Here is a 27,843-nt window from a genome sequence, read left to right on the forward strand (position 1 = left end):
TATACTGTATTCCTAATGCCACCACTGGAAAAACATTCTGGCTGAAATCTACAGCCTGGGACTGTATTACTGGAGCTTGTCAGGCACTTAATATTCCAAATGCTATATCAGATCCAGATCCCAAGAAGTTAAATAAAATGCTGATGGGTATGTTAATAAGGTATGTCCCTAGAAATGTCATCTAATTCAGGACAAATGACCAGCCATGGTTTGATGATAAATGTAGACAAGTTTACCATGACAAACAGACCAAATTCAACACATGGAGACAAAATTATTCACATGAAAATTACACCATTTTTGTTGAGTCTCGCTGTGCTGCGAGCAGAATTTACCATATAGCTGAGAGAAATTACAATAATTCCCTAAAGAGGAAACTTGAAGGAATTACTCTGCCTCATATGTGGTGGACAAATTGGCATCATCTATCTTTGGGTCAGGCTTGTCTTCCATTCCACCACTACGAACAGATGATGATAGATTGGTTCTGACCTAAAGGAAACGGCTGAAAGGCTTCACTGAGCTTTTGAAGCTAAGCAATCAGCTGGGGATGTCCCTCTCCCTGGTACTTGTCATCCTAAACCAAGGCAAAAACAAACGGCTATGGAAAGGATGGAAAGAAAGTAATGACCTCTCTCAATGGCTGTAAAAAGAAAACTAAGAGTCACGAGTTGAAATAAGGTCGCTGCCCACTTCCCATCTCACCTCCTTGATGGATGCCAGATGATTCTTGTCATTTTTTACCATTTTCCACCTGGCGCCAGAAGATTTATCCTAATGTTAAGACCGCAGGTTTGTCAGCTATGAAAAATACAAATTAATTTAAATTTGTCATATTTCGCTCTAGGAATGTTAAGAAAATTCTGGATAATCATGATAGCTGGGGTGAAGAAGGCCCTGATGGTTTCTTCCCCCCCCCCCCCTTTTTCTTTTTTTAAGTTTTCTAGTGTGTTGTCCCCCAACAGTGCTTGTTCCAAAGAGTGGCATATCTGCACACTGCAGTAACTAAAGGCAAATTTCTGTTCTCCCTGTGCTCTCCAAAGTTGCAAAATAACTTGTTTTTAAGCCACTATATAAATATGTGGAATATAAAGGATTGTTAGCTGATAGTTAATATTGCTACAGGAAGCAGTTAGGCACCTGTGATGATCTTTTAGATTTGCCATGCCATTTGCAAGAGAACCTTGAAAAGGGTTTGGAGTGCAGAGTAATTAAAATAGATTTTAGTGCTGCTTTCAATTTAGTAAATCAAAGGCACTTATCTAAAAGCTTCAGAATCTTGGAGTGGGTGTCTATGTTTTAAGTACTTCAAGATTTCCTTACAGGTAGGCAGCAATGAGTTGCTGCAGATGGGACCTTCAGCAAACCAAGACCTATTGTGTCTGGAGCTCCACAGGGTAGTGTTCTTGGTCAAATGTTATTTTTAGTGCATATACAAGTGATATGGTTGTTTGTCTGGAAAACAAGATTGTTCAGTATGCTGATGATGCTACACTGGTGGGTGTAGTGAAGTCTCCACTTAGGAGAAATGAAGCTGCCGTAGTCTCAATCGTGACATGCACTGGATTAGTGAATGGTGTAGTTGGTAGGGTATGAGGCTGAACTCCAGTAAAATGAAACCACCATTGATTAGCATATCTTGTACAGATTTTCCAACCCATCCTCCCTTGCAGGTGGAGGACTAAGCTCAATGAGTCTGAAGCTTTAATTATTCTAGATGTAACTTTTTACTCACCTCTTACTTTTGGGAAACATCAAATGGAAGTGTCATCAAATGCTGCAAGAAAGTTAGGTACTGTACATGAGGACTCATCTATTTTTTGGTGATAAAATCAGTGCAACCTGTTTAAGGTCATTAGTTCTTCCTTTACTAGAACGCTGTTCTCCAGTGTGGATGTCTGCTTCTGCCAAAGATTTATCTCTTTTAGATAGAGTGGTTCACAGTAGTAGTTTCTGTAGAGCCTCGATGGCTTGGTTGGTAGAGTGGCAACCACATACTTCATAGAAGCCTGTGGCGAGGGTTCAATCCCCGCAGCCGACCAGTCAAGAGGTGGAAACTTTGCTATCCGTGTAGACATCCCGGGATTACGTATGTAATCAACGGATAGGTTTGCTGAAAGCAAATGGATGTTACAGACTAATACACACATAAACAAAGCCACTCCAACATCTTCTAAAAAAAACATAACAGACACCTCACACGTCTCGAACTGTCGGACTACCCGCCCAGTTCTCCTCGTGCTGCTGGGAGAAAGGGAGCAGGGGTTTTGGTAATACATGTACACACTCGTTACCGGGGTCTAAGCGATGTCAGGCAGGGCAGCCGGTCGAGGTTACGGCCTACCCCACCGCCAAATCAAAGTCCTTCAAAGAAGGCACCGTGCTTACCCCATATAAAAATGGGTATAAAAGCACGTTAAAACGAAGAAGACAGTAGTAGTTTCTGTTCCTAATATTAGCAGTTAAAACTTGGACTGATGGTCTCTTGTTAGTCAATTTTTCATAAGTTTTATTGTAACAGAGATCTTTCACATTCATAATTGATCCCTGGTCCCTTTTTCCTGCCAAGAGCAACCAGATTTGCTGAGCAGCAGCACCAGTATGTAGTAAATATGCTTCACTGTTGAACCATTTAGTTCCAGAGATCCTATATTCCTAACAACGCTGACTGTGGAACAGTTTCCCTAGGAATGTCGCGCAACTCGAACTTCACAAGTTCAAGTGAAGATGCAATGTATTATTACCTTGATACAATTCTCCTTGTATTTGAATCGTTTACTGTACTTATATGTTTATCAATTTATTTATTAATTGCTTAATTTATTTTTGTTTCTTTAATAAGTGATCTCTTCTTTCTGTATTTCCCATTACCTTCCGTTACTTCTTTCTAATGATCACCATATTCTTTGGAAGCTTGAACTTCGAGTCAATGGCCCCTGTAGGCTTGTTCCATATGTAAAGGGTTTATTTTCTGAATAATAATAATAATAATAATAATAATAATAATAATAATAATAATAATAATAATAACAACAACAATAATAATAATAATAATAATATAATAAAATAATAATAATAATAATAATAATAATAAAATCCGAGGACAGGAAGCTCTAGTATGTACAGGAAAGTTATGTTTACATTTACTGAATCAATAATTCATTAACACTAACTGAGAATGGTGGTTCACCACTTCTGACTTGCAGCTTTATTTAGGGAAGACTTAAATACAATTGACCCCAAGGATTCGTGGGGGACAACAACCACAACCCCCAGCGAACAGCTAAAATCGGCGACTACTTGACACCCCTCTTAAAATGCTTATAACTGCCTATTTTAATAGTTTTATCATAAAAAATGTGTTTACAGTAGTCAGGAAAATAATACTAAAATACAGTAATTAGTGAATGCTTCTCTATGGAAAATTCTGCGAATAGGCGAATTTTCGTGAATAATGTGGATATACGTTCCAGAGAAAAATCTGTGAATTGGTGAAGTCGCAAATCCTGGACAGCAAATAGGCAGGGGTCCACTGTAATCACGTGCTATCTCAGAGCCTTCAGTCTGGTGTTCAGAGACTGAAAATCTAAGATATCTTGAAGATAAGAGCAAATGAAGAGGAGAAGAAGAGACGAGAGCACAATCAATTATAGAGATAAGAGCAAATGAAGAGGAGAAGAAGAGACGAGAGCACAATCAATTATAGAAGTGGTTGATAAGGAAAAGAACTCATGAAATAAAGGATAGAGGATGTATACAGTATGTGAAGACCTGTAATGGACAGGAATCCAAGTAGGATATGCACAGCACATAGGAGAATGAAAGGACCTTGTCAAATATTTTACCCTACAGAAAAATCCTGATAAAATGTGAGAAACAACAACTGTAATCTAGATTTCTAAGAAGCATGCTAAAATGATGTACATACCTAACACGCCACAATCCACTGGTACTTTCTCCTTGGCCTCAATCTTTGTAGCTGACTTTATACAGCAGCTCTCATTAATAAGCGCAGAGGAATCTTTGGTATTTAACTTCCTGTAGAGTAATCCAAAATCTGGCAAGTCACCTTCATCTAGCGTTATACAAGTATCATCAAGTGAATCTTTGGTTTTACATACTTCCTTCAGAGGAGTTCTACAAATTTTCACATAACAGTCATTTAAATGAGTCTTGGAATCATTATTATCAACACTATCAGGTGCTTTATCCGCTGTTACTGAATTTTTTGTTTCACTGTTTGTTATACACAAACCACTTTTTACATCTTCCTCCTTTACATCACAAATCTGTGTAGTGGATGGGACAATTAATTCACTCTTAACTCTCCTTTTAGTCTGCTTTTTGGGAGCAGATAAAGGGTCTCTGATTTCTGAGTTTCTCTTTTTCGAGTCTGTTGGTTTTGGTGGTTTTTTAGTAGTACTTTTTCTTTTTTTTTTTCCTGGTGTCCAAAGGTCATCAATGTCTTCTACTTCACCATCTGAGACCAGTGTTTTAACAGAAAAACAAATGTTTCTCCTACTCCTTGAATTAGGCATATTGTTTTCTTGAGTGGAATTTTTTTCATCAGATGTACTACTCATTTCATCAGGCTTCAATTCATTTTCTGCTGTTGGTGAGATAACAGAGTCATCAGGTGTCACATTTAATGATTCTGAAGACTTCATGATATCTTTTAAAACAATGGAAACTCTCCTCAAATTTAAATCACACTTTCCAATTTCATCTTTTCGATCATTTTTGCTTGCTTCTGGAGGCATATTTTCTTTCTCAACATTCTTTTGGGATGAGTATGGTGGGATTGTCATATAGGTATCATCCATAAGTGATAAATCAAAGGGTGTTTTGCCAGTTTCTGACTTCTGTGCTAGAGATGTAGTTTCATTTTTGAAAAATTTCTTTTCAGTGTTTACATCATCTTTTAATTCCCCTTTCTTAATTTCTGTAGTAGTCTGGGAGAGAATTTTTGAGATTGGTTCTGTAATATCCATACTTATGTCTCCAATACATGTTAAATCACTGTCTCTAATAAGAAAATCACTTGCAGTTCTCTGTGTTATGTCAGAACAAACATCCTGACATACCTTAGGATCACTGGATGACTGGCTTTTGCCATCCACTTCTGAAGCTCCACAAGTTTTTGAGGATAAATCATCAGCCTGAATAATGGCAATATTCTTTTCCATACTTGCAACATTTTGTTGCTGCTGGTTTTCTACATTACATACAACTGCCTCGCTGATTCTCAAAGATCGCCCCTTTGACTTTGATTTAGAGCGGCGTCCTACCTTTGCTTCTAAATTCTCCAGCTTAGCTAGCATTGTTTTGGGAGAAGCCAAATAGCTATGCTCCAAAATCTGCACTGAATCCTCAGATGCAACAGCTGAATCATTGTCAATTTTTTTATCATCAATAACATGCGATTTACTTTTCTTCCTAACTGATTCATCTTCTTCACTTTCACTTGAAGCTTCAATTGAAGAATTTACACTATTTATTGTGGAATCATGAGAAGATCTAGAATGACCTCTTTTTCTCCCTCTGCCACGTCCCCGACCTCGACCTCTACCTCTTCCTCGACTAGATGAAGAATCAGCATACCACCAGCTGGGGCCTTCTAGTGGGTCTTCAATATGTTCTAAATGAGCTAAGATTGAAGCCTGGTTACCCTTGTCATCAGCCTGAAAATTAAAAGGCTACAATCACACTTATATTTTGAGTTACAAAAAAATTATTTGAAATAGCATAAAAAATCACAAACAAAGGATCAAGACAAAAAATACTCATAAGGTACAGTAAAGAAGAAAACTAACGCAGTGCTACATTTGTTAGAAAAATCCCACACAATTTTGTCAACCTGGAGATACTACAACATATCCCTAATTTATGAAACATTTCATTACAACAGTTTGGCTTTACTAGGGGCGATATAATATGTTTGTAAAATGTTAGTATTTGGCATGTCCCAAAAAACAGGTTTTGACATAGGAAAAACTTATTTTTAGTAGTCGCTGTTGAGTCCCTTCCATGGTCTACCAGAGCTCCATGGTGACCACACTAATACCAAAGAATTCTCTTTTAGCTGGTTTTGTGGCCGAGTATTGTGTCATAATGATAAACACTATAACATGTGATGGAGTATGTAATGGACTCAAAGATAAGAGGGCAATTTCCCCCTATCTTAAGCGAAGCTGTACCCAGTTTTCCATCATCAAAACCTGCTAGAAGAAGAAGTGATTATTGCACATGCGCAGTCCACCATACCGTCGACAAATGGACCGGCACAAGACCAGGAAGCCATTACTTTCTGTTGGTCAATGCAGGATGACCCCTCTCCCAAATCCCGTGCCTTTTCATCAGGGAAGTGGGAGGGTTTTGAGGACTCAACAGCAACTACCAAAAATTAGTTTTTCCTATGTAAAAACCTGTTTTTTATGGTTTCGTTGCTTGTTTCGTCCTCAAGGAGCTTTACAAAGAAATGGACAGGTAATGAAAAGGCTAAGCTCTCAAATTTTAATCCCAACAACCCAAAGAAAAAACATTTCTGGTCCGAGGTCAAGCCACAAGTTTCAAGCCCCATTCTCTATTCCAGATACCCTTCAGGATTTGGTAACTAAGAACAAGAAACTAAACATAACCTTGTGTTTTAGGGTGTTCTACAGTGACTTAACTAAGTATGCTGGGTCTGGTTGCAGTATCGTCACACCTTCCCCCAATGATACTTAGCTTGCTTACCTGTTTGGAAGACCCCTGTTTTTCTGCTGTAGCACCTATGGTGTCAGGACTAACCATACCACCTACTGATAAACAGTGTAGTCGAATCTGTTCAAGCTCGTGACAATAATGGTTTAAGAATAATGTCTCTGATGACCACCTTATACTTTCAGAGACTTCTTTGAAAGAGACATTTCTGAAGCAGGCCAACGATGTACTTACTTTCCTAATATCATGTGACCTAGGAAAGGGGTGTGAATTTGCCTTTTTAAAGAGGGATACTAAAATTATTCTCAGCCCTTATGGAAAGAGTGGTTTATTCGTGCTAGGGTGTAGGAAAATCGGACCTTCTGGGATGTTTGCCGTGACATCTAGGCAAACCTTAAGTGCTTGAACCAGGCATAGTGTCTTGTCTGCTAAACTGAGTTTTCTTATCAGAACATGAGTTTCCTTCTTAAAGGATTCTCATTCTTGGCTAAGAATGATGGGCCAGGGAACAATAATAACTGATGGTCAGCTGTTTGCATTATGTATCATCCCTGTCTAAGAGAGCCCAGTTTACTAATATGAGCTCCTGATGCTAGTGCAATCAAGATCGCCTTTTGCAGCATGTGAGTTGTGGTTGTATTCAGTCCACTGAATTGAGGGGATGATAGAGGGACCAAGTAACTGGAAGCCTTTCAGGAGCAGGTCTTTGTAGTGCAAAAGACCGGAGAAGGGAAGTGACAATTTCTATACTAGTCAATCCCAAATCCATAAAGCAAGGGTTCCGTTAATGCTACCTTGTATGCCATGAGTGTTGTAAAAGCAAGGCGTTTGTCTTCAAAAACTTATATAAGAAAATTAAAAGTGTTTTCATAGAAATTTCAACTGGGCTCTCAGTATTGATATAATCTAATCATATCTTCCATACATACTAGTATTGTCGGATAGACGATGTCCTTAGTTTTTGCACTAGGTACCTAGCAATGCTGGGTGAGTAATTTTCACAGGAGATATTTAAAAAATCCACATGTGAAGGTCTCAGCTCAGAAAGGAGGATGCGTAGATGACTTTCTCTTCTACTGTCTGGGATAGAACAGCAGATGGTAGTGGAATTGATCTCTTTGCTCGTTATTGGAGTAATAGGAACCAATGCCTGTTTGGCCAATTTGGGGCTATTAAGTAAGCTGTTCCTTTGAAGGTTAGAAGCTTGCTCAAAACCTTCGAAACCTAGGACAATGGGGGAAAAAGGTATATTGTCCTTCATTTGTTCCAATCTTGTAGGGAGGCATCTCTTGCTGTTGCTTGACTGTCCATGTTTGGAGAAGAGACACTTATTTTGTTGGTTCTAGAGATCATGACTGCAATGTCCTGTATCAAGAGGTCGGGATGAAGTTCTCCTTCTCTCAATATGATAATGCTAGCCATCATTCGGATGGCGCAAGCGAGTGGTACTTGTCTGCAATTCACCTCACTGGGTCTCTCAACATAATAACAGACTATCAAGGAAAACAACAGCCTCAAAAGAGTGTCCAACGTCCACTCTGTTGAGGCTGTCGTTTTCCCTGATAGTCTGTTATTATGTTGAGAGACCCTGTGAGGTGAATTGCAGACAAGTACCGCTCGCTTGCGCCAACCGAATGATGGCTAGCATTTTCATATTGAGAGAAGGAGAACTTCATCCCGACCTCTTGATACAGGACATTGCAGTCATGATCTCTAGAACCAACAAAATAAGTGTCTCTTCTGGAGGTTTGAGTGTTTTGAGAAACAAAAAGACACCCATCAGCTCCAGGAATTTGATATGACAATTCTCAGAGTAGCTGCCCACCTCCCTGCCGCCTGACAATCCTCCCAATGTCCTCCCCAACTTGTCAAAGAGGCATCTGTGTGTATCGTCACTCATACAGATGGAGGAGTCAGGGTGACCTGTTTCGCCAGAGATTCCTTCTGGGTCCAAAGCCGAAATACCTCCCCAACTTTTTGATTCTTCTGATGAGGACAGTCTTGCATCTTTTCTCTTGCATGCAATAGCCAGAATTTGTTCACATTTTTTAGTTTCAATCTGAGTATTGGATCTATTACTCAGATGTTCTAACTGCCATCTGGAAACTCTGGGCTGTGCTATGAATGCTTTGAGGTCTTTCCTTATTTTGTTTTGAGTATTGACAGGGAGAGACATCTGGCCATGAAGAGTGTCCCAACACAGTCCCAGCCACTGAAAATGTCTGCTGGGCGTGAGGCGGGATTTTTTTCCAATTATTAGAAAACCTTTTGACTGGATTCTGTTGACTACTGCTCTTAGGTTTTTCAAGCACTCTTTTCTTATGGGCCCCCAAGATCAACCAATTATCTAAGTAGGCTATTAGTTGTATTCCTTCTGGTCTGAGTTCTCGAACAATTACTGTTGCTAATTTTGTAAAAATTCTTGGGGCAATGTTTAGCCCAAAGGGCATGGCTGAACCTGTACATATCTTTTCCTATCCGGAACCCTAGTGAGGGGTGAAAGGGAATGCGATAGGGACGTGCCAGTATGTATCTTTCAGATCTATAGAAGTTGTCCAAGTCCGTTTTTGAATGACTGTACGTACTTGAGCAACAGTAGTCATCTGAAACTTTTGGCAGACAATGGTGCTTGTTCAATGTTGATAGGTCGAGGATCAATCTTCATTCGGAGGAATCCTTTTTGGGGACACTGAAGAGACGTGCTTGGTGGCGAATATACATGTTTCTCTATGGTTCCCTTTAACAGAGCCTTCTGCACAAAATCTTCCAGAGAGGGGCCTGGTTTTTGGAAGAGCCCCTTTAAAGGTGGGGGGAGAATGAGACCATTTCCACCCCAGCCCAGTGAAAATAATGCTGTGTCCCAAGGGGAAGATTTGCATTGCCTGTAGTGTCATTGAAGCCAACCCACAACCATACAATTCCTATTGGTAACCACCTCTTCCTCTGCCTTTGCCCTTGATGGGCATTCCAGGTGTTGCCTTTCCTTTTCCTTTTTATAAGAGGGTCTCTGGACCCTGTGACAAGGATGTCCCTGCTGTTGTTGTTGTCCCTTTGTAGGGAGTTGTCCCTTCTGACCACCTACCTGTCTTTGATGAAAACTTTTGGAGGTGACTGAAGGCTTATATGATTTTATCATAGCGAGCCTTTCTAGGTTGGGTAAAGGGAAGTCTGGGTTTTTTGTTTCCTGAATTCCCCTTTTCCCAGTAAAGAGTACACTGTACAATTCTGTTGGCGGGCTTGCTCATTAAACTGAGCCACAAGACTCCTCAAACAGGTCCTTACATAAGCGGTTAGAGTGTAATAACGAAGCCACATTGGGGAGTGACTTGTTGGAACCCTCCAATGTTTCCATTTGCACTTTTAAGCACCATTCTAGAAAGTCATAGAGTGCTTCCCATAGGGTTCTCAAAGACTTTTGGCCACAACAGCAAATATTGTTCTGGAATCTTCTGGAACTTACAGCAATGTGGTAGAGGTTATAATAATAACGAGGTGGATCCTAGCATGAAATTCTGCCAAGGCTGTCCTCTCTGAGATTCTTCTCACAAGGGTCCCAAATTGCTGAGTAGCTATATCTAAAGGGAGCTTTTCCTTTCAAAAGGGAGTTGAAGCGTTGCCCATTCCTTGGTGGAATTTTTCGAATCTTGGATGACTGTGGCAAATGGCTTTAATTCTGAAATTGTCTCTCATTTTTTAGTCACTACAAATTTTGAAAATCCTCCTTCACATGATCAATTATTTTGAAAGTGAAGGGACAGAAGGCTGGGGCTACTTGGTGAGCAACTTGTGTCTTATTCAAAATGGAAGTAGAGATCCATTTTCTGCTGATCTGGTAAAGGGTGCCTTCTATAGCGTTTAATGCTACAGGCACAGGTAAGAGAACCATTTCTTTTAGTGGCTTCTCCATGTCTAGTAAAGGTGGTACCAGGTGCCACTCTGTATTAGGGTATGCTGCCCTGTCTGCAAACTCTACATATACAACTTCGACCATAGTTTTTCCCTCATTAATTAGATACTTACCAATGGGAGAGAAAATGCACACTGAAGCATCTCGCCAAGGATTATCAGTACCACCAGGGGTGAGTATTGAAGCCCCTATTATGTTTTGTGGTCTGAACTGGCCATTTGTTGTTTCCAGTCTGAATTCTAACATTAGACCTTGTTAGGGCAGAATTTGTATCCACTCTCACTTTTCGGTTACAGGATGCAGTACTTTTGCACTTTGGGTGTACATGACTGGCTTAATTTCCTTTTGGAATCATGTATCATGTCCATACATGTCCCTTATATATTGCTGTTCTGTGGCAAGGAAATCTTTAATGTTCCTCATAATTTCCTTCAGGAATTGATCAAATGCCACAAAATGTGTACAATATCCCTTTCGGGGGAACTTGCTTAATCTGACAAAGCTTCAACAACTGAACTGTAACTACCTGTTAAACAAGGGGGCAGAGGTTCTCAGTGAGTTACTATACCCCTCCAAAATGTAGTCATCTCAATCGGGTTAGGTGGATCCTAATATCCCTTTTGGGGGAAAGATCCTCTTCAGCATCTGATAGCTGCATGGGGGATAGAATTCCTTCTGGAAAGTTTCTCCCATGGTTAGGTGAAATTTGTGTCCTTGATCCTTCTGGGTTCAGCAGGGCCATTTCAGTGGCAATGTCCACTTCATGTTCATTAGTAAGACTGTCATGCCCATGTCAAGTTTCCTCTACTTCCTCCGCGGGGTAACCTGGGAGGTACTGGGGACTGATGTTGCTGGTTTTGGTCCAAACATAGATCTTGTTCTGAGAAAGGGTTATATATCTGCTGCTGGAGTTCTGCCGGAAAGATGTAATCTCCCCCTCCCTCACCCCTACTGAACCCTAGGATCCATTGAAACAGATTAAAACGAGCGGTTTCATCCTTAAAACTTGCTGCCAGGAGCTACTACAAATTTTGCACATATCTGGTGACCAACCAAATTTTCCTTGTTTTTTACAAGGACTATGCTCATGACAGGTGGCAGTGGCAAGAAACGAACCGAGTAATTTGCTGTGGAACACTTGAGCTGAGGATCCTGCATAATGGTAGCCCCGTAGTGATGAAACAAGTTATTAGAAACTGGTTAGTACTAACTGTCTGTAGTCCTTATATACATGGTATATTCAATATAAGGCTAATTTGATTGCAAGTGTGTAGCTGTAATATATTTTATTTAAAATATTGTTATATGTATTACATATCTATGTTAACTTAAACACTCTAAGACTTAGGTTAGTTTTGGCTATATTACTTATACAATGTTAGTCCTTTTGCAAGGGCTATGTGAAATTTAATTTTGAATGTCACGCCTTTCAGGCTAACGGCTATACACTAATTTGTTTAACTAACCCAAGCTACTATTTTATTTGGCTTAGGTTAATACTTCTAGCATGATCTATGTTACGCTAAGAATAGAAGATTTTTAGAGGGTTCTTGCTTAACCTATTCTAGGCCACTGCCTAGGCTAGGCTTACTTAAATCACACTTAAGGATATAAAGTATGCAGGAAAGAATCCTCTTATAATCTAGTTTGCTATTTTATCTGACATTCTGCCATTGTTTTATTTAATTTGAACTACTGTTTTAGGCTAATAGTAGGATACTCCCTTAAAAATGGGGTTCCCACTTGATCTAGTTAGACCATGGCCTGGTCTAGGCTTATATCACCTTTAAGGTTATAGGCTACATAAGAATCCAACTAATATGTAGCCTTACAGATAAGCTACCGAGTCATAAAACTAGTTTATTATTTTATCAAGCTTAAGATACTGTTTATATCTAATCCTAGGCTATTTGGCCTAAACTACAACTTAGATCAATAATAAGATATTTCTTAAAATGTTCTCTCTTTGCCTATTAGTATAAGGTATTGCCTAATCCAGATTATTTTAGAACACTCTTATACATATAAGCTATATAAAAACAGAAACTCACTAACATATAACCTTATAGTTAGCCTACCATTTTTGTCTAACCCAGGTTGTTTATATCTAATCCTAGGATATTTGGTCTACTATATAAAACAATAACTCAAGAGAAGTGATGTTTCGGTGTTTGAGGAAGAGGAAAGCCCCAGAAAAGTTGGTTAGGCTGGTCAAGATGATGTACCAGAGAACAAGCACAAAAGTAATAACAGCAGTTGGGGAAACAGAAAACTTTGAAGTTGGATTACACCAGGGGTCAGCATTAAGCCCATTTTTGTTTGTGCTGGTCATGGATGTGTTGAGTGAAGAGATCAGGAATGAAGTTCTGTGGGAGTTGTTGTACGCTGATGATCTGGTGATTACTGCTGAAGATGAGGAGGACCTACAGAGAAGGGTTGGAGAGTGGCAGGAGTCTTTAAAGAGAGGTGGCTTAAGGGTGAATGTGAATAAAACAGAGGTTTTAGTGAGCAGTAGGGAAGTGAGAGACAGAATAGTAATACAAGAAAGAAGAAGCTCGATTATAAAACAGGTGGACAAGTTTAAATACTTAGGATCTACTTTAAGCCAAGAGGGAGGATGTGAGGCTGAAGTGGACAGTAGGATAAAAGCAGTGTGGGGGAAGTGGGGAGATGTAGCTGGAGTTGTATGTGACAGGAAAATGCCAATCAAGCTAAAAGTCAAGATCTACAGCACAGTGATAAGACCAGTGTTAATGTACGTATCAGAAACATGGGCGCTAAGAAGAAAAGAGGAAGTTAAGATTGAGAGAACAGAGATGAGAATGCTGAGGTGGATTATGGGAATATAGCTGTTTGAGAGATTGGAAAATGATGAAATAAGAAGAGCAGGCTTAGTAAAGATAACAGAGGTGACAAGAGAGTCATGACTGAGATGTTATGGGCATGTGTTAAGGATGGATGTTATTATTATTATTAAAATAGTTTAACCAGACCACTGAGCTGACTATCAGCTCTCATAGGGCTGGCCCGAAGGATTAGGATGAAATATCAGGTCTAGGCCATAGACCTAGAACTGGGGCCAAATAGGTCATTCGCGTGATAATGAATAAATGAAAATGAAGTTTAAAAGAAAAAACTGTATAATAAACATGCTTTAATCTGAAACACACATATACAAGCAGTCCCCGGTTAACGGTGGGCTCGGTTAATGGCGATCCGGTTTTACGAGGCTTATCTAGCGACTAAAATCGGCAATTTTCTGCGCTGAAAATCGTGATTTCCGCTTATTGGCGCCAACAATTGGGTACTGGCACCGATACATACCTAACAGAGGTGTCGATAACCAAAAATCGGCGCTTTTTGGCGCCAATAAGCCCCAAAAATCGCCAAAAAAGTGCCGGAAATCGCCGATTTTCGGTTAGTGGCGATTTTCGGCTATCATCACACCCCCAGAACGAGACCCCTGCCAATAACCGAGGACTGCCTGTACAATAAATACATTTGCTTGTTTTCATAAAAAAAAAAATTAAAGATTAAAAATAAAACAAAATTTCACAAAAATTAAAAATTAAAATTAAGAATTATATTTTTTTCTGTTAAACACTCTACAAGCTTCTGTATTTTCATTATTTACTTGGTCTTATATTTTGTCTATTAAGTTACACTTTTTAATGAATATTAAAATTGGGATGACTGAAAATGTATAAGATTCTGATAAAATTTCCCCCATCAATTTATTTCCAAAGGTTGATACTTGCTGTTGATTATATTTTGGACAGTTGCACAACACATTTAACTGTTATCAACACTTTACATTCTGGGCATTCGGGAGGAGGGCCATGTGGACTGTTCATCAAGTGTCCATGTGTCAAACGAGTATGGCCTATTCACAGACGCGTTAGAATTACTTGTGTGTGTCTCTCTCTCTCTGACATGATGACCTCCATTTTCCAGCACTGGATTTTATTTGTTTCAATTTATTATTTATAGGTTCCTCGTCCCATATATTTTGCCATTTATTTACAATGATTATATTTATATCTCTTATGTAATCACTAATTGGGATTTTTACATCTGCTCTTGCCATGCAGGACTGCTTCTTTAGCTGCTTTGTCAGCTTCTTCATTTCCTTTAATCCCTACATGGGCAGGGATCCAACATATTTCAATATTTTTTCCATTATTATACAATTCGTGGAGTTCATATTTAATTTCCTGTACAATATTATTTTTTGAGTAGTAACCTTGAACGGCTTCTATAGCGCTTCTTGAGTCACTAAAAATAACAAAATTATTGAATGATAATTGCTTTATAATTCTGATGGCAAATGCAATTGCACACAACTCTGCTGTGAAGACTGAGGCATTATTAGGTAAAGATAACTGATATGACTTGTTCTGGGATACAGCTACATATCCTACTCCATGTTGTGTTTAGACCCATCTGTATAAAGTGCGTAATGTTAACTTTTTTGTCTTATATGATCTATGGTTTTTTGTCTATGGTGTTCTGGGGTATATGATGAATTTCTTGATAAATATTTCACTTTTTGATAAATATTTCAACTGAGTGCAAGACCTTATTTTATTCATAGTCCAGTGGGGTGGTAACTTCACTGTTGAAGGTACTTGTATATCTGTGTTCAGTGACTCAAACAATCTATTAGCTCTAATTGGGAAAGGAGGTGGATGACTGTTTATAATATCCCTTAGATCAAATAGATTTTTTGTTGGTGAATCACTTGCCTTGATTCTTAATGCACTTTTCATTATGAACTCTCTATGGAGGAACAGTGGCAGTTCGCTACATTCGACTTGTACTGAGGAGACTGGTGAGGATCTAAATGCATATTCTAGTCCTTCACTGTGAATTGGATCTAACATTTTCAGTGCTGCTTCTGACACTGAACCATACATTTCATTTCCATAGTCAATGATTGATAACACTGTTGCTTTATACAGTATGGTAAGAGTATGTCTATCAGCTCCCCAATTTGTGTGTGATAGTTTTTTAATTAGACTTAGCTCCCTTTTGCATTTTGATTTTATGTAAGTTATATGGGCTTTCCAATTCACATGTGCATCAAGTATTAATCCTAAAAATTTTGCAGTTTGGTTAATTGGTATATTATGGTTTCTGATTTTCAATTCTATTTTTTCACCTTTTTTCCAATTTTTATTTTTATAAAACATGACAGCTTGAGTTTTTTCTATGGAAAACCTAAAACCTATAGATGAGGTCCATTCATCTATTTTTATTATGGTTTGGTTTTATTAATCATTCGTTCTGCATGCTTTATGCATGATGCTGTATAATATATGGCAAAATCATCCATATACAGGTCACTTTTAATTCTGACTGGTAGCAAGTTACTGATATCATTACTTGCTAATGTAAACAGAGTACAGTGCCACTAAGGACACTCCCTTGTGGAACTCCATTTTCAAGTGGAAATGTCTTGGAATAAACATTATCTATTCTCACCTGGAAAGTGCGATCAGTCAAAGTTTTTAATAAACTTATGAAGATGGCAACGTATATTATTATTATGTAATGTTTTTAATACTGCATACCTCCATGTAGTGCCATATGCCTTTTGGATGTCAAAAAAGACAGCTACTGTAATTTGCTCTTTCAAATCCTCTACGTATGTGGTCTTCCAAATTAGATAGAGAATCTAATGTAGATCGATTACGTTGTGAGCCAAACTGGGAAGGAGTTAACACTTTATTTTCACGTATGCGCCATGTAAGTCGTGCATTTACCATTTTCTCCAACTTGCATAGACAACTTGTTAAAGATATTAGTCTATAATTGTTCACATTACTATGGTCTCTTCCAGGCTTTGGTATAGGAATTATTATGGCATTTCGCCATTCATCTGGAAACAAGTTTCTGAGCCATAAATGGTTGTAAAGTTTTAATAAGTATGATTTTGCCAAAGGTGCTAGGTGGCAGATCATTTCAAAGCAAACATCATCACCTCCAGGAGCAGATTTATTGCTGTTCAAGAGAGCATATTCCAGCTCTTCCATATTGAATTTCTTATTTATAAATCTTCCTTTGTTTCAAAATTAAGTATTATAGATTCTGCTTTTTTCTTTATTTTTCTAAAATGTTTGTCCAAATTTTGGTCACTACTTATTTTGGCAAAACTTTCCCCAAGTATGTTACTAATTTCGAAGGGATCTAAAAATTTTTTGCCACTGTCTGATATAGCTTGTCTGGGTGTTCTAATGTTTGTTCCATTTATTTTACAGAATTTTTCCCATATTTTTTTAATGGACGTTTCACTTGTTATTTCTGATACATAGGACCTCCAAGATATTATTTTACCTTTTATGACTTCCTTTCTGAACTTAGCTGATATTTTATTATAAAAAGGTTTTAATGCATCTATTTCTAATAGTACAATTGTCATTTTTAATATATTTTCTTCCAAGAATGGTTTTGATTTATTTATTTTATTGAATTTTCTGTTTAGAGTATCTAACTTTCTTGCTAAAGAGTGTTTTTCTCGTACTAATTCCAATAAATCATCTGAACACCAGGGAACTTTAAGTTTTTTATTATGAGGTTTTGAATGAGGAACAGCTTTGTCTGCTGCCTTTTGAATGAAAGATACAAAGAATTCATTTGTCTCATTGGGATTTCTTACATAATCATATGGCAGTATATTTCTGGTGTGCAAGTTAAAAATGTCCCAATCTGCTTTTTGCATGTTATAATGTGGAGAGTATGGTTTCCGTTTATTATTTAATAAGGATATTATTATGGAAAAATTATCACTTGAGTAGGAGTCAACACAAGTATTCCAGTCTAGTTTGTCAACTATATTTGTTGAACAAAGGGGGTGACATCTATTGAGGAAAATGGTCCATGGGTTTTTGAGCAATACATATTTACTTCGTTGTCATTCAGACAACAGAGATTATTAGTGTTCATCAAGTTTTCTATTTTTCCCCCATCTTTATGCGGTGTAATGTTGTTATAGTCCCATATTGGGTTATGTGCACTGAAATCTCCTACAATTAATATGTGATCCTTATAATCTCTTATTATTTTCTGTAATATGTTTAAATCATACTTTTTATTAGGCTGGTTGTAGAAGTTAATAATATCAAATAAATTATTTTCTATTTTCACTGTTATTGTTGAAATTTGTAATTCAGCGTAATCTATATCTACTTTGTTGTATATCATTTTATTATGGACATATACTGCTGTTCCTAAATTATTTTCATTTTCCTTTGATGTTGTGGATAATAGATATTTACCTATATATATTTGGAACAAATTTTCCAACGTGTTGTATACATATAATCACTGGTTCGTATTCACTTATAAGTCATTGGACTTCTCCTAAGTGCATTCTCGTTAATAATCCATTTATGTTCCATTGAATTATATAATGATTGAATGGTGTAATATGAGAGTGGTCAAATTACTCCAAATTATTTAAGTTTATTTTTTTTTTATTTATTTTTTTTTATTTGTTATAAATTAATTTGTATTTTTGTGGGTCTTGATTCATTTTTTGTTGTTTTATTTTGACTTTCATTGACTGTTACACTTTTACTATCTTGATTTAATTTTTCCATTTTGATTTTTTTCAGAATATTATCTACAACACTGATATGTTTTTCTTTGTAATATTCTAAATGTTCAATACACATGCAACCTTCTTCATGAGATTTGATGTTTGTTTTTTCCTTATTCCTATACCTCATGAAATTTCTTATGGTGCTGGGTAGGCTTTCTTTAGTTAGAGTTTTATTTTTGTGGCACATTGCTACAAAGCATTTACTACAGCCACATGTGTCATGTTCATTAGTTTGTTGTTCCTTCTTGGTTTTCCTTGTGGTGCCTATAATTGGTGATGGGTGCATTTCTTTGCTTTCATCATAGTTATCTGTGCGTTGGTTTTCCATTTCATCTGAATTTTGTGATTCTGCTCCTAGAGGTATTATTGTTACTATGGGAGACAGTGGAATGTTTAATTTAGTGTTCTGTTGCTGAACTTTAGCTTTTGGTGAGATCGGTGGGTTATTTATCTTTTTACAGCTTTGTTTGGTGGAATTAGGTGGGTCTTATCTAGTTGCCTCTTCCAAGTTGTGTTATCCATTTTGTTACATTCTTGTGATTTTAATTCTTCTTCGTCTTTCTCTATGTCAATATTCATATCTATTTCTAGTAAGGAGTTAAATCTATTGTAACTGTGATATTGCCATTGTTGTATGAAATCTCCATAGAAGAGCTTTGATCATGTATTTTTTTTAGTGATATTTCTTTATTTTTATTGCTGTTCACTTCAGTTTGGGTATTGTTTGATTTTGAAGTATCCGCATACCTAATTTTCTTAGCTGGGTCATTCAATCCTCTCACTTTTAGTTCTAACTTTGCTTCCCTGATCGACATTCCAGTTCGTTCTTGCAGTAATTTAAGTTCGGTATTGTAAATATAGAATGCATGTTTTAGATCGGGCATGATGTTGTAGGCCACAACTTTTGCATTTTGGTTGGCCACAGTCCCAGTGTGTTTTATGTTCTTGCGAACTGCAATAGGCACATCTGGGAAAATTTCTGCATTTGATGACTGTATGGCCATATTTGCAACAGTTCTTGCATTGCATGTGTTTGGGAACATAAGGTCTTAGTTCCCTGTTTAATCCCAGTATTTTAATTTTCAAGGGCAAGGTTTGGCCACTGAACTTTATTTTTGCTATTTTGATAGATTTATTTTTGTCTTTCCTGCTTGGGACCTCATATAGTTTGCAGTCTTCAACATTGCTGTATCTTTTCTGTAATGAATCTAGAAACATTGATTTGTTTTGCATTTCTTCTTCTAGATTTGGTAATATCACTGTGCCTTGTAATGCTTATATTTATGTTCTCTATGTTTTTAATATTTTGATAATTTTCTGACTGGATTCTGATTGTAGTTTCAACCAGCCATTCCCTTTTTTTAATTATCTTATGCTCATCTCTTGTGATGGGCATCAGTTTAACAAGTAATTTTCTAATTTTAGTAAGAATATGTCTTGGTCAGCTTGTAAATTAAAAAACCTTGACCAGTTTGATTCTCCAAAAAGGGAATTAAAGTGAACCAAGGTTGAGTCTGGTCTATATTTTATTTTGTTTATTCTTTTAGGCTCCAAAGGGCCCACAGTTGAAAAATTTGAACTATTTTTGTTCCTTTTTTTGATAGGGACACAGGCACAGAAACATCTGGCTCAAAGGAGAATGGTTCCATTGTAACAATGCCAGGTCCTCCTTTTACAGGGACATCCTTTTTCTCGCATGGGTCATCAACATTTGGAGAATTTTCAATCTTCAAGGTGGGTGCAGAGGTCGTCATCTGTGCCAAAACAGTATCATCAGAGGACCCAGGGGTACTCGATTCTTTATCGTTACTATTCATAGAGACCGAATAGAAAGAAAAAAAAAAATAAACCTGAAAACTTTAAAAAGATATCACTCGCCTTTCATGGGGTTTATTCTTCCACTAATGGTACAAGTGAGAGCCGACTGCCAGATGTCCGCCCTCTACCCTACCCCACAGGGGATGGCACAATACGATTAGAGTGGCCCAAGTGTAAACCAAACCTGCTTGCTAGGACCGAGAGTATTACAAGAATACAATCATCCCCACCCTAACTGTATTATGGGCAAACCAGACAGAATGCTGAGAGTTCTATCTCCAGAATCAAAGCCCCCTGGAATCTGTGGTCTAGCCCTAAAGAATAGTTCCGCCTTTGAGCTATCAATCTGATAACTCTCAGGTCCGAACATTATCAGGCAGTTGATGATCCCACCAAAGTTCTCACTACAGTATTTAGCTTCGGATATAAACCCATTCCCAACTATGAAATCTTTTCCTATTTATCAGTAAAAGTGGAAAATTCCACAAAAATGAATCCAAACAAATATACAATGACATATGGGACTCTTGGACTCAAACTTGGGAACAGATTCCTGGGGTTCAAGAGCCCCCTCACCACGTCAAGGTGGTCCCAAAACGAGGGGGTTAAGGATGGATGACGAGGAGGGAGTGAAGAGGGCTTGGGAAGAACCTGTTAAGAGGAAGATCGAGAGGGAGGCAGACAATTAGATGGCGAGATAAAGTGAAGGAAGATATGGAGAGAAGAGGTTTGGTGGAGGAGGATGCCTTTGATAGAAGGCAGTGGAGAAGCTATAATGTGTAACCTTATAGCTACGCTATCACTTACTCTAATCTAGGCTAATGCCTAATCCAGATTATTTAATTCACACTTAAGGGCATCTGTTACATAAAACACAATTACCTTAATATGCAGCCTTAAAACTGGGCTACCATCAGACCAATAATGGGATGTTCCGTGAAAAGTTATCACTTAACCTAATATAAGGTACTGCCTAGTCTGGATTACAGGCAGTCCCCGGTTATCGGCGGGGTTCCGTTTCTGAGGGTGTGATGATAATCGAAAATCACCGCTAACCGAAAATCGGCAATTTTCGGTGGTTATCAGCGTCAAAAAGCGCCAATTTTCGTTAATCGGCGCCTCTGTTAGGTATGTATCAGTGCCAATACCCAATTATTGGCGCCGATAAGTGGAAATTGGCAATTTTCGGTGCCGAAAATTGCAGATTTTCGTCGCCAGACAAGAGCCATAAAACCGGATCGCTGTTAACCGAGCCCGCCATTAACCGGGGACTGCCTGTATTTAGATCATGCTAAAGTGTATAAGCTATACAAAATAAAAAATTTTATTAATATGTAGCCTTATAGCTCAACAACCATTTTATCTTGCCCAGATTGTTGCTATTATCAGGGTCCATGGTCTAGGCTAGGCTACTGCCTTGGACCATAATAGGATATTTCTTAAAGGGTTCTTACTTACCTTAGTTTAGGTTACTACCTAATCCAGGTTATTCAGTTCATGCTTACAGATATGTAATCCTAGGTTATAAGCTACAGACAACATCCACTATTAATCTAGTCTAAATTACTCTCACTTAATCTGATGTAGGCTACTGCCTAGATTATTGCAGACATTGTATAATCTGAAAGGATTTTCTTCATTAATGATAAATTGCAGAACATTTCTTTTAGTTAAAATATCTAATTGAAATAACAAATTCTCTAAAAAAAAATGCACTTTTCAAAAACTAACAATCAGCGATCATGAGAAAGTGCTGATCATGTGTTAGCAAGAAACGCTGTGTTCCGGCTTTCATACACAATTAATTACCAATTCCAAAATTTAAAACTAAATCTTTACCTGGAACTTAAAATTAAGCACTTAACTTGCTTTTTAGATGTTTCCATGATCCTCGTTAATGAAAGAAAGAAAAAGCCGAATTTTCAGAGCGCGTACTTGCACTTAAGTGTACGTTGACCACAGAAGAGTAATGGGTTCCTGGTCTTTGTGCTGGTCCATTTGTCGATAATATGGCGGACATGTAATCCTAGGTTATAGGCTACAGACAACATCCACAATTAATCTAGTCTTAAATTATTCTCACTTAATCTGATGTGGACTACTGCCTAGATTATTGTAGACATCATATAATCTGAAAGGATTTTCTACATTAATAATAAATTGTGGAACATTTCTTTTAGCAGTCACAGATGAACCATCAACCTGCCTGACTGGGGAAGGCACCGCACATTGGCACTGGAGAGGAGAGCTAGAGCACCTCAAAGAAGCCTGGAAAGGGCCTAGCATACATACTAGGAGACTGGGAAGGAACTATCAATGTCCAAGAAGACTGCAATCAAAAACACAGCTCTTAAACATTCCTAGAATGCCTGTGAGAAGCTCAAGGCACAAACGAAGGGGATCAGGAATGGTGGCATGGTGTAAGTGAACAAGAACTCCAGTGTGACACATTCACATAGGGTGGTGCCCAAGCTGACTGTGAAAAATGACTGGCAGAACCAGAATGTCTGGGTGATTGAGAAGGAGAGTAAGGGAGGCTGGTGCCAGAAGAGCCCCCTTGAGAAGCCACCGAAACACCCTTTGAGGGTGACATCGCCAAACATGGGTTAGAAGTAACAAGGGAACTGAAACAGGACCTTGGATAGGGATCACTAGGAGTTCCCAGCCTCCTGGAAGGCCTGGGAGACACAAAATTAAATCTAGAATGAGCATGCTGATCTTTGACTAAATTACCTATACCTAGCCCTGCTGAACTTCATTTGATCTTGCTGCATGCATCCTCTGACGACTGAGTGCCAAATTGTACACAACTTCTACCAGGTTTGTCGGAGGAAGGAGAAAAAAAGCACAATACCGCTTTCTCCCCCTCGCATACCCCACTTCCTTGTACAACCAACTGGGGGAGGGGGTGTCACAGAACATGGCTAAGGTAAGGAAACCCAAAAAAGGACGATTCAGTTGGGTTGGTAGTGAAGCAAGTGTAGTGGTGGTAAACTTCATAAACTTTTCTTCTCAAACTTAATCTTAAGACTTGCTACATCAAATTCAAATTTATGGAACCTCATATCCTGAACGATACAGGGAACTTCAAATGGTGAAGAATAACATCTAGAGGGAGAAAGATTACTAGGTATGCCAGAAGAAAGGGAAAAGCTACTTTCTGACAGATCATGAAAACTAAAAAAGCTCTTTTGTTTTATCATTACTTCTCATTCTAAACTTCAGATGAATCTCCATGCTGCCTTTTCCTATTCTTATCAGCTTCTCAAATCTTTTCATACTTCAAAAACATCATCTGGCCAATCAGCACTTTGACTGCAATGGTTACTGAAAGAGCAATGCTTGCCTCTACATTTATGCACATGCAGTGATCATCATGAGCTAATGAGTAAAGTTGGGTGTTACACTCTCTTACCTTACATATCTTATACACTTAGTTGTTACCTTCCTGAGTAGCCACCTTAAATAACAGACAAAAACCAAATTCCCAAAAACTACTCAAATCACCAACGAGAAATGTCAACAGCAATCTACAATGTCTTAGCAGACCAAAGATAGGAAAAAACTGAAATGGAAAACAATAGATGCTTGAACCAGTGGTTCACCTGGAAATGTTGGATCATAGACAATTCAAACTAAATGATCCTATATACATTTTAGTTTTCATATTCTATCATCCTCCTGCCTGATATGGGGTATACAACTATCATAATAAAGGTAAGATCCATTTTTAAAAACTGGTTTAGTGTCATAAAAACTTACTATTTTGCTGTCCCTTTCTTTACTATTCACTGGCATAATTAAAAGATTTCATAAAGAGTTGAACAGCTACAATACATACATATAAAAAAACCATAATTGAATCTATTTACCTTCGACATCGCAGGGGATGCAGAGGACACTGGTAAGTTGGTTTGAACAGGAGGAGATTTAGATGGTCCTCTACGATTCTCAAAACTTCGTCCCCTTCGAGCCTGCCCTCCTCTGCTTGGACTATTTGCAGTTAAAGGCTAGAACCAAAAACAAGATCTCACAGATTTATTCCAAATAAATTTGTACTATTAAGTAATAGTGCAAATTGTACACGAGTGACAAAAGTACACCACAATATGAGGGAGTCTACTGTTTCTCATTTAGTCTCATGTTCATATGCAATTGTGACTAAACCACAGGACTTCTCCACATGAACAATTTTACAATGCTCCAAAGACTAAGAAGAGAAACTGAACTTACCTCAGTTGTTGATTCCAAGACAATATCTGAAGGGTCATCCGTGGACTGCTGTGAAGTGCCGAAAGAATCATTTTGCAACATGGAATCATTTGCATCCACTACAGAAGAAACTGTGGTTTCACCAATAGTACTCATATTCATCACTTCTTCGCGTTCTGTAATAAGGGGGTACCTTTGAAAAAAATTTCATTTTGAAATAAAAATGACATTTTTATGATAAAGTAAGTTTTATATATACTTGCCAAGCAATTACATAGCTACTAGCTTTCCACACGGCAGTCTTAGGAATTAAAATTTTCGCTGTGGCACTACCATCGCTAGTGTAGGTGACAGGGTCCCATCAACTTTTGGGACCATTAGTACAACTCAGCAAAGAGCTTCAATTCGTTTGATGCCCAAATGTCTATTGCAGGGAGGAGGGTGGGCTCCAATTATGTAACTGCTTGGTAAGTATATATAAAACTTTATTTTATCATAAAAATGTCACTTTTATATAAGTGATTTACCAAGCAATTACATAGCTGATTCCACACTGTGAGGAGGTGGGAATCATGGACATGTTCTAATCCAAAACATGAAAGATACTATGTTCTAATCCAAAACATGAAAGATACTGACTTTGAACTAGAGAGGTTACTAGCATTAGGTCAATGCTTGGTGTGCCTTAACAGGTAAGAGAGCTGTTTTAGGCGGGTACTGCCTCTGGTCGGGGCTCATCTTGACCTGTAGAGGACGTGGTAGTATTGGCCAAGAGTCGCCTCTACTTTAGTGGGTACTTTACAGCCATGGAAGTTCACCGATGGCTGACAAGACAAAAAAATAGTGCCCTTGACCTGGGCATAGACCAGAATAAACACAACACTGTCACCTCCAACAAATATATAGAACCACTAACCTAACCATTAAAACTGGTGGGTACTCCAGGTACACTGTACCCCTCGGCTTCCCTTAAAACTCGGTGACCTTATAGCAAGGCGAAGGGAGGGAAGAGGGACAGAGAGCCCTCTATGCTCCCTTCCTCAACTGTGCCAGCCACGGATCCCAGGAAGTTGGTGCCAAGCACCCGGAATTTGGCACAGAGAACCCCACTGTTGACACCTAGCGCCCAAGTACTGGCTCTGAACTCTCCACAGTTGGCGCCAAATGGTCAAGCGCATAAGATTGATGAGGTGGGGGCCAAGAGAGTCGAAAAAGAGGGACGCTCCTGGCTGAGAGCGACAGCTTGAACTTCATGAGTTTGACCATAAGGGAAGATAAAACATCTTCCTAAACTTGAGAATGCACTTCTGCAATCGAACTAAGGAAAAAAGAAGGTACATTCTTGACAGAGGGCATGAAGGGATCTTCACTGAGCACCGAAGCTTGTTGGAGGGTCCTCTGATCTTTTCTGTCCTCTGAAGATAGAGCTTCAAAGTTCCCACAGGACAAAGAAATCTCTCTTTCTCCTCTGACCCGAGGATGTTCATTAATCTCCTAATAATGAACGAGAGAGGCCGAGGCTTGGAAATGTCCTCATTCCTAGAGAGAGAGAGAGAGAGAGAGAGCATTTCCACTTGCAAAACCTACTCTCATGTCAAAGGCTTAGCAAGTTTGCGATTGCTAATGCCTCAAAAGAGAGTTTCCCCAGTGGGATTCTTAAAAGAGGCTGATCTGGGATGTTTGAAGGATGAGCTCATAAGCCACTTCAGAACAATGTCCAAATTCCAGGAGAGAAAATCCAGGCTTTTTAATGGAGGTTTCAAAGAATCTGATAAAATCTCTGAGGTCTTGGAACAATAACCTATACCCCTTTAAGATAGAGAGGGAGACAACTTCCTATTGACCCTCAGGAAAGGCAAAAAAGCCAGCTAACTGACTCATAGAGGTTTCAGAAGATGAGATGTTATTTGTCGGTACCATGCTCTGAAAACTGACCACTTGGATTGGTTAGTCTGCTAGCAGATCTTTTGCACCCAGCAATAGCTTCTGTAGTTTGCTTCGTAAAGCCTTTACACTCTGATGATGCTACTGACAGTCTGAAGCCTGTCAGGGCCTCAGTGAACAATCTTTGATGGGACCTGAGGAAGTGTGGTTGTTTGAGCAGCGACTGTCCTTGTGGCAGTCTTGGGAAGTCCACTGACAGGCGCAGCAGATCCAGAATCCATTCTTTCATGGACCAGAATGGATCGCTGATCAATTCAGAAGGTGGGAAGGCGCGAACTTCCAGGCCCGTCCAATCCAACAGCATGGCATCCGTCGCCCATGCGAGATGGTCCAGGATGGGGGAGCCACAGAGAAGCATACGATAATTTCTCAATATCGCGAAGGGGCCCACAGCTGGTCTGCCTCGCGGTTTTCAGAAATCGTCACATACGAGGGAGTCGCAAGTCCACTTCATTGGAAAAACCTAATTGCAGCAATACAATTCGTCTGCAAGGACATTCATTTTTCCCCGCACGAACCAAGTAACAATCTTCACCTGGTACTGATTCACCCAGAAGAGGAGGTCTTTCGCCATCTCGCAGAGTGAGAAGGAGTGGGTGGTCCCTTGTTTGCTGACATAAGACAAGGCTGTGGAGTTGTTTGCATACACTGTTACAATCTTCCCTGCTACCAGAGGTGCGAAAGACCAAAGGCCCAAGTGAATGGCTTTTAACTCTTTGAAGTTAATATGTAAGGACCTCCAAATCGAAGTCCATGTTCCCAAGACCCTTTGGCTCCCTAAAAGGGCTCCCAAACCTAGAACAGAGGCATCGGAATAAAACTCTAGGCTGGGGTACAGCGGCAGAAGAGATGGTCCTACTTGAAGCTTTTCTTCTGACAAACACCATCAAAGATCCTCCTTGACCTATGATGAGATGGGGAAGACAAAGAAGCCTGGCTGGGTCTTTCTGCACCAGCTTGCTTTCAAGTAAAATGGTAGAGGCCTCATGTGAAGCCTGTCCAACTTCAAAAATTGTTCTACTGAGGCCAACAAGCCTAGGAGACTCACCCACTGGACTGCTGGGCATACCAAGAGAGAGAGAGAGAGAGGAACTCCAGAACAATCAGTAGGCAAGACTCAACCTTTAGAGTTCGCCTCCAACGGGTGCATGAAGGATAAAAGCTTCATTTCTTAGTGGCGGGCTTAAAAGTAAACTTCTTGATGGACCTCGAGGGAGGACACAGGTTAGCTCGAAGTCTGGGTTGATGTCTTGATGTTGCTCCACGAGAGGGCTGCAGTTGCAATGGAAAGAAATACTTGGAAACAGCGGGAGCTTCCTTCGGGTGCTTGGCAGACTGAGCTAAAAGATCCGTAGTGGATTTCTTCTGCAGGGATGATAACACTTCCTTAACTGTCTCCTGAAGGAAGAGATGGGTCTTGCTTAAGGGAGAAAACAAGAGCGCTGATTTCTGTGTGGTAGTTATTCCCTTTGTGGCAAATGAACACCACAACTTCCGTTTCTTGAGAATGCCCATCGAGAAAAGAGAAGCAAATTCAGCGGAACCATCCCTGATGGCTTTATCGCCGCACGATAAAAAAGCCCGTCAGAAGGGAATCTTCAGCAGTGTCTGGACAGTCTTCAATTTTTTCTTGCCACAGCTCCCACAGTCCAGTCCA

At 39.0% G+C, this 27,843-nt stretch overlaps 1 protein-coding gene across 6 annotated transcripts in view; it reads right to left on the reverse strand.

Moving 5' to 3' along the window:
* Positions 1-27,843, reverse strand: part of LOC136828655 (NK-tumor recognition protein-like) — a 124,636-nt gene that overhangs the window by 19,773 nt on the left and 77,020 nt on the right. For all 6 annotated transcript variants that reach the window (XM_067086702.1, XM_067086701.1, XM_067086704.1 and 3 more), the window contains 3 exons: positions 24,264-24,418; positions 23,903-24,040; positions 3,929-5,681 (listed from right to left, as the gene is read on the reverse strand). In XM_067086702.1, coding sequence (XP_066942803.1) covers positions 3,929-5,681; positions 23,903-24,040; positions 24,264-24,418 — 2,046 coding nt within the window. The remainder of the gene's footprint in view (positions 1-3,928; positions 5,682-23,902; positions 24,041-24,263; positions 24,419-27,843) is intronic.

This window comes from Macrobrachium rosenbergii, chromosome 43 (genome assembly GCF_040412425.1).
Source record: "Macrobrachium rosenbergii isolate ZJJX-2024 chromosome 43, ASM4041242v1, whole genome shotgun sequence".
Taxonomy (NCBI): Eukaryota; Metazoa; Arthropoda; class Malacostraca; order Decapoda; family Palaemonidae; genus Macrobrachium; species Macrobrachium rosenbergii.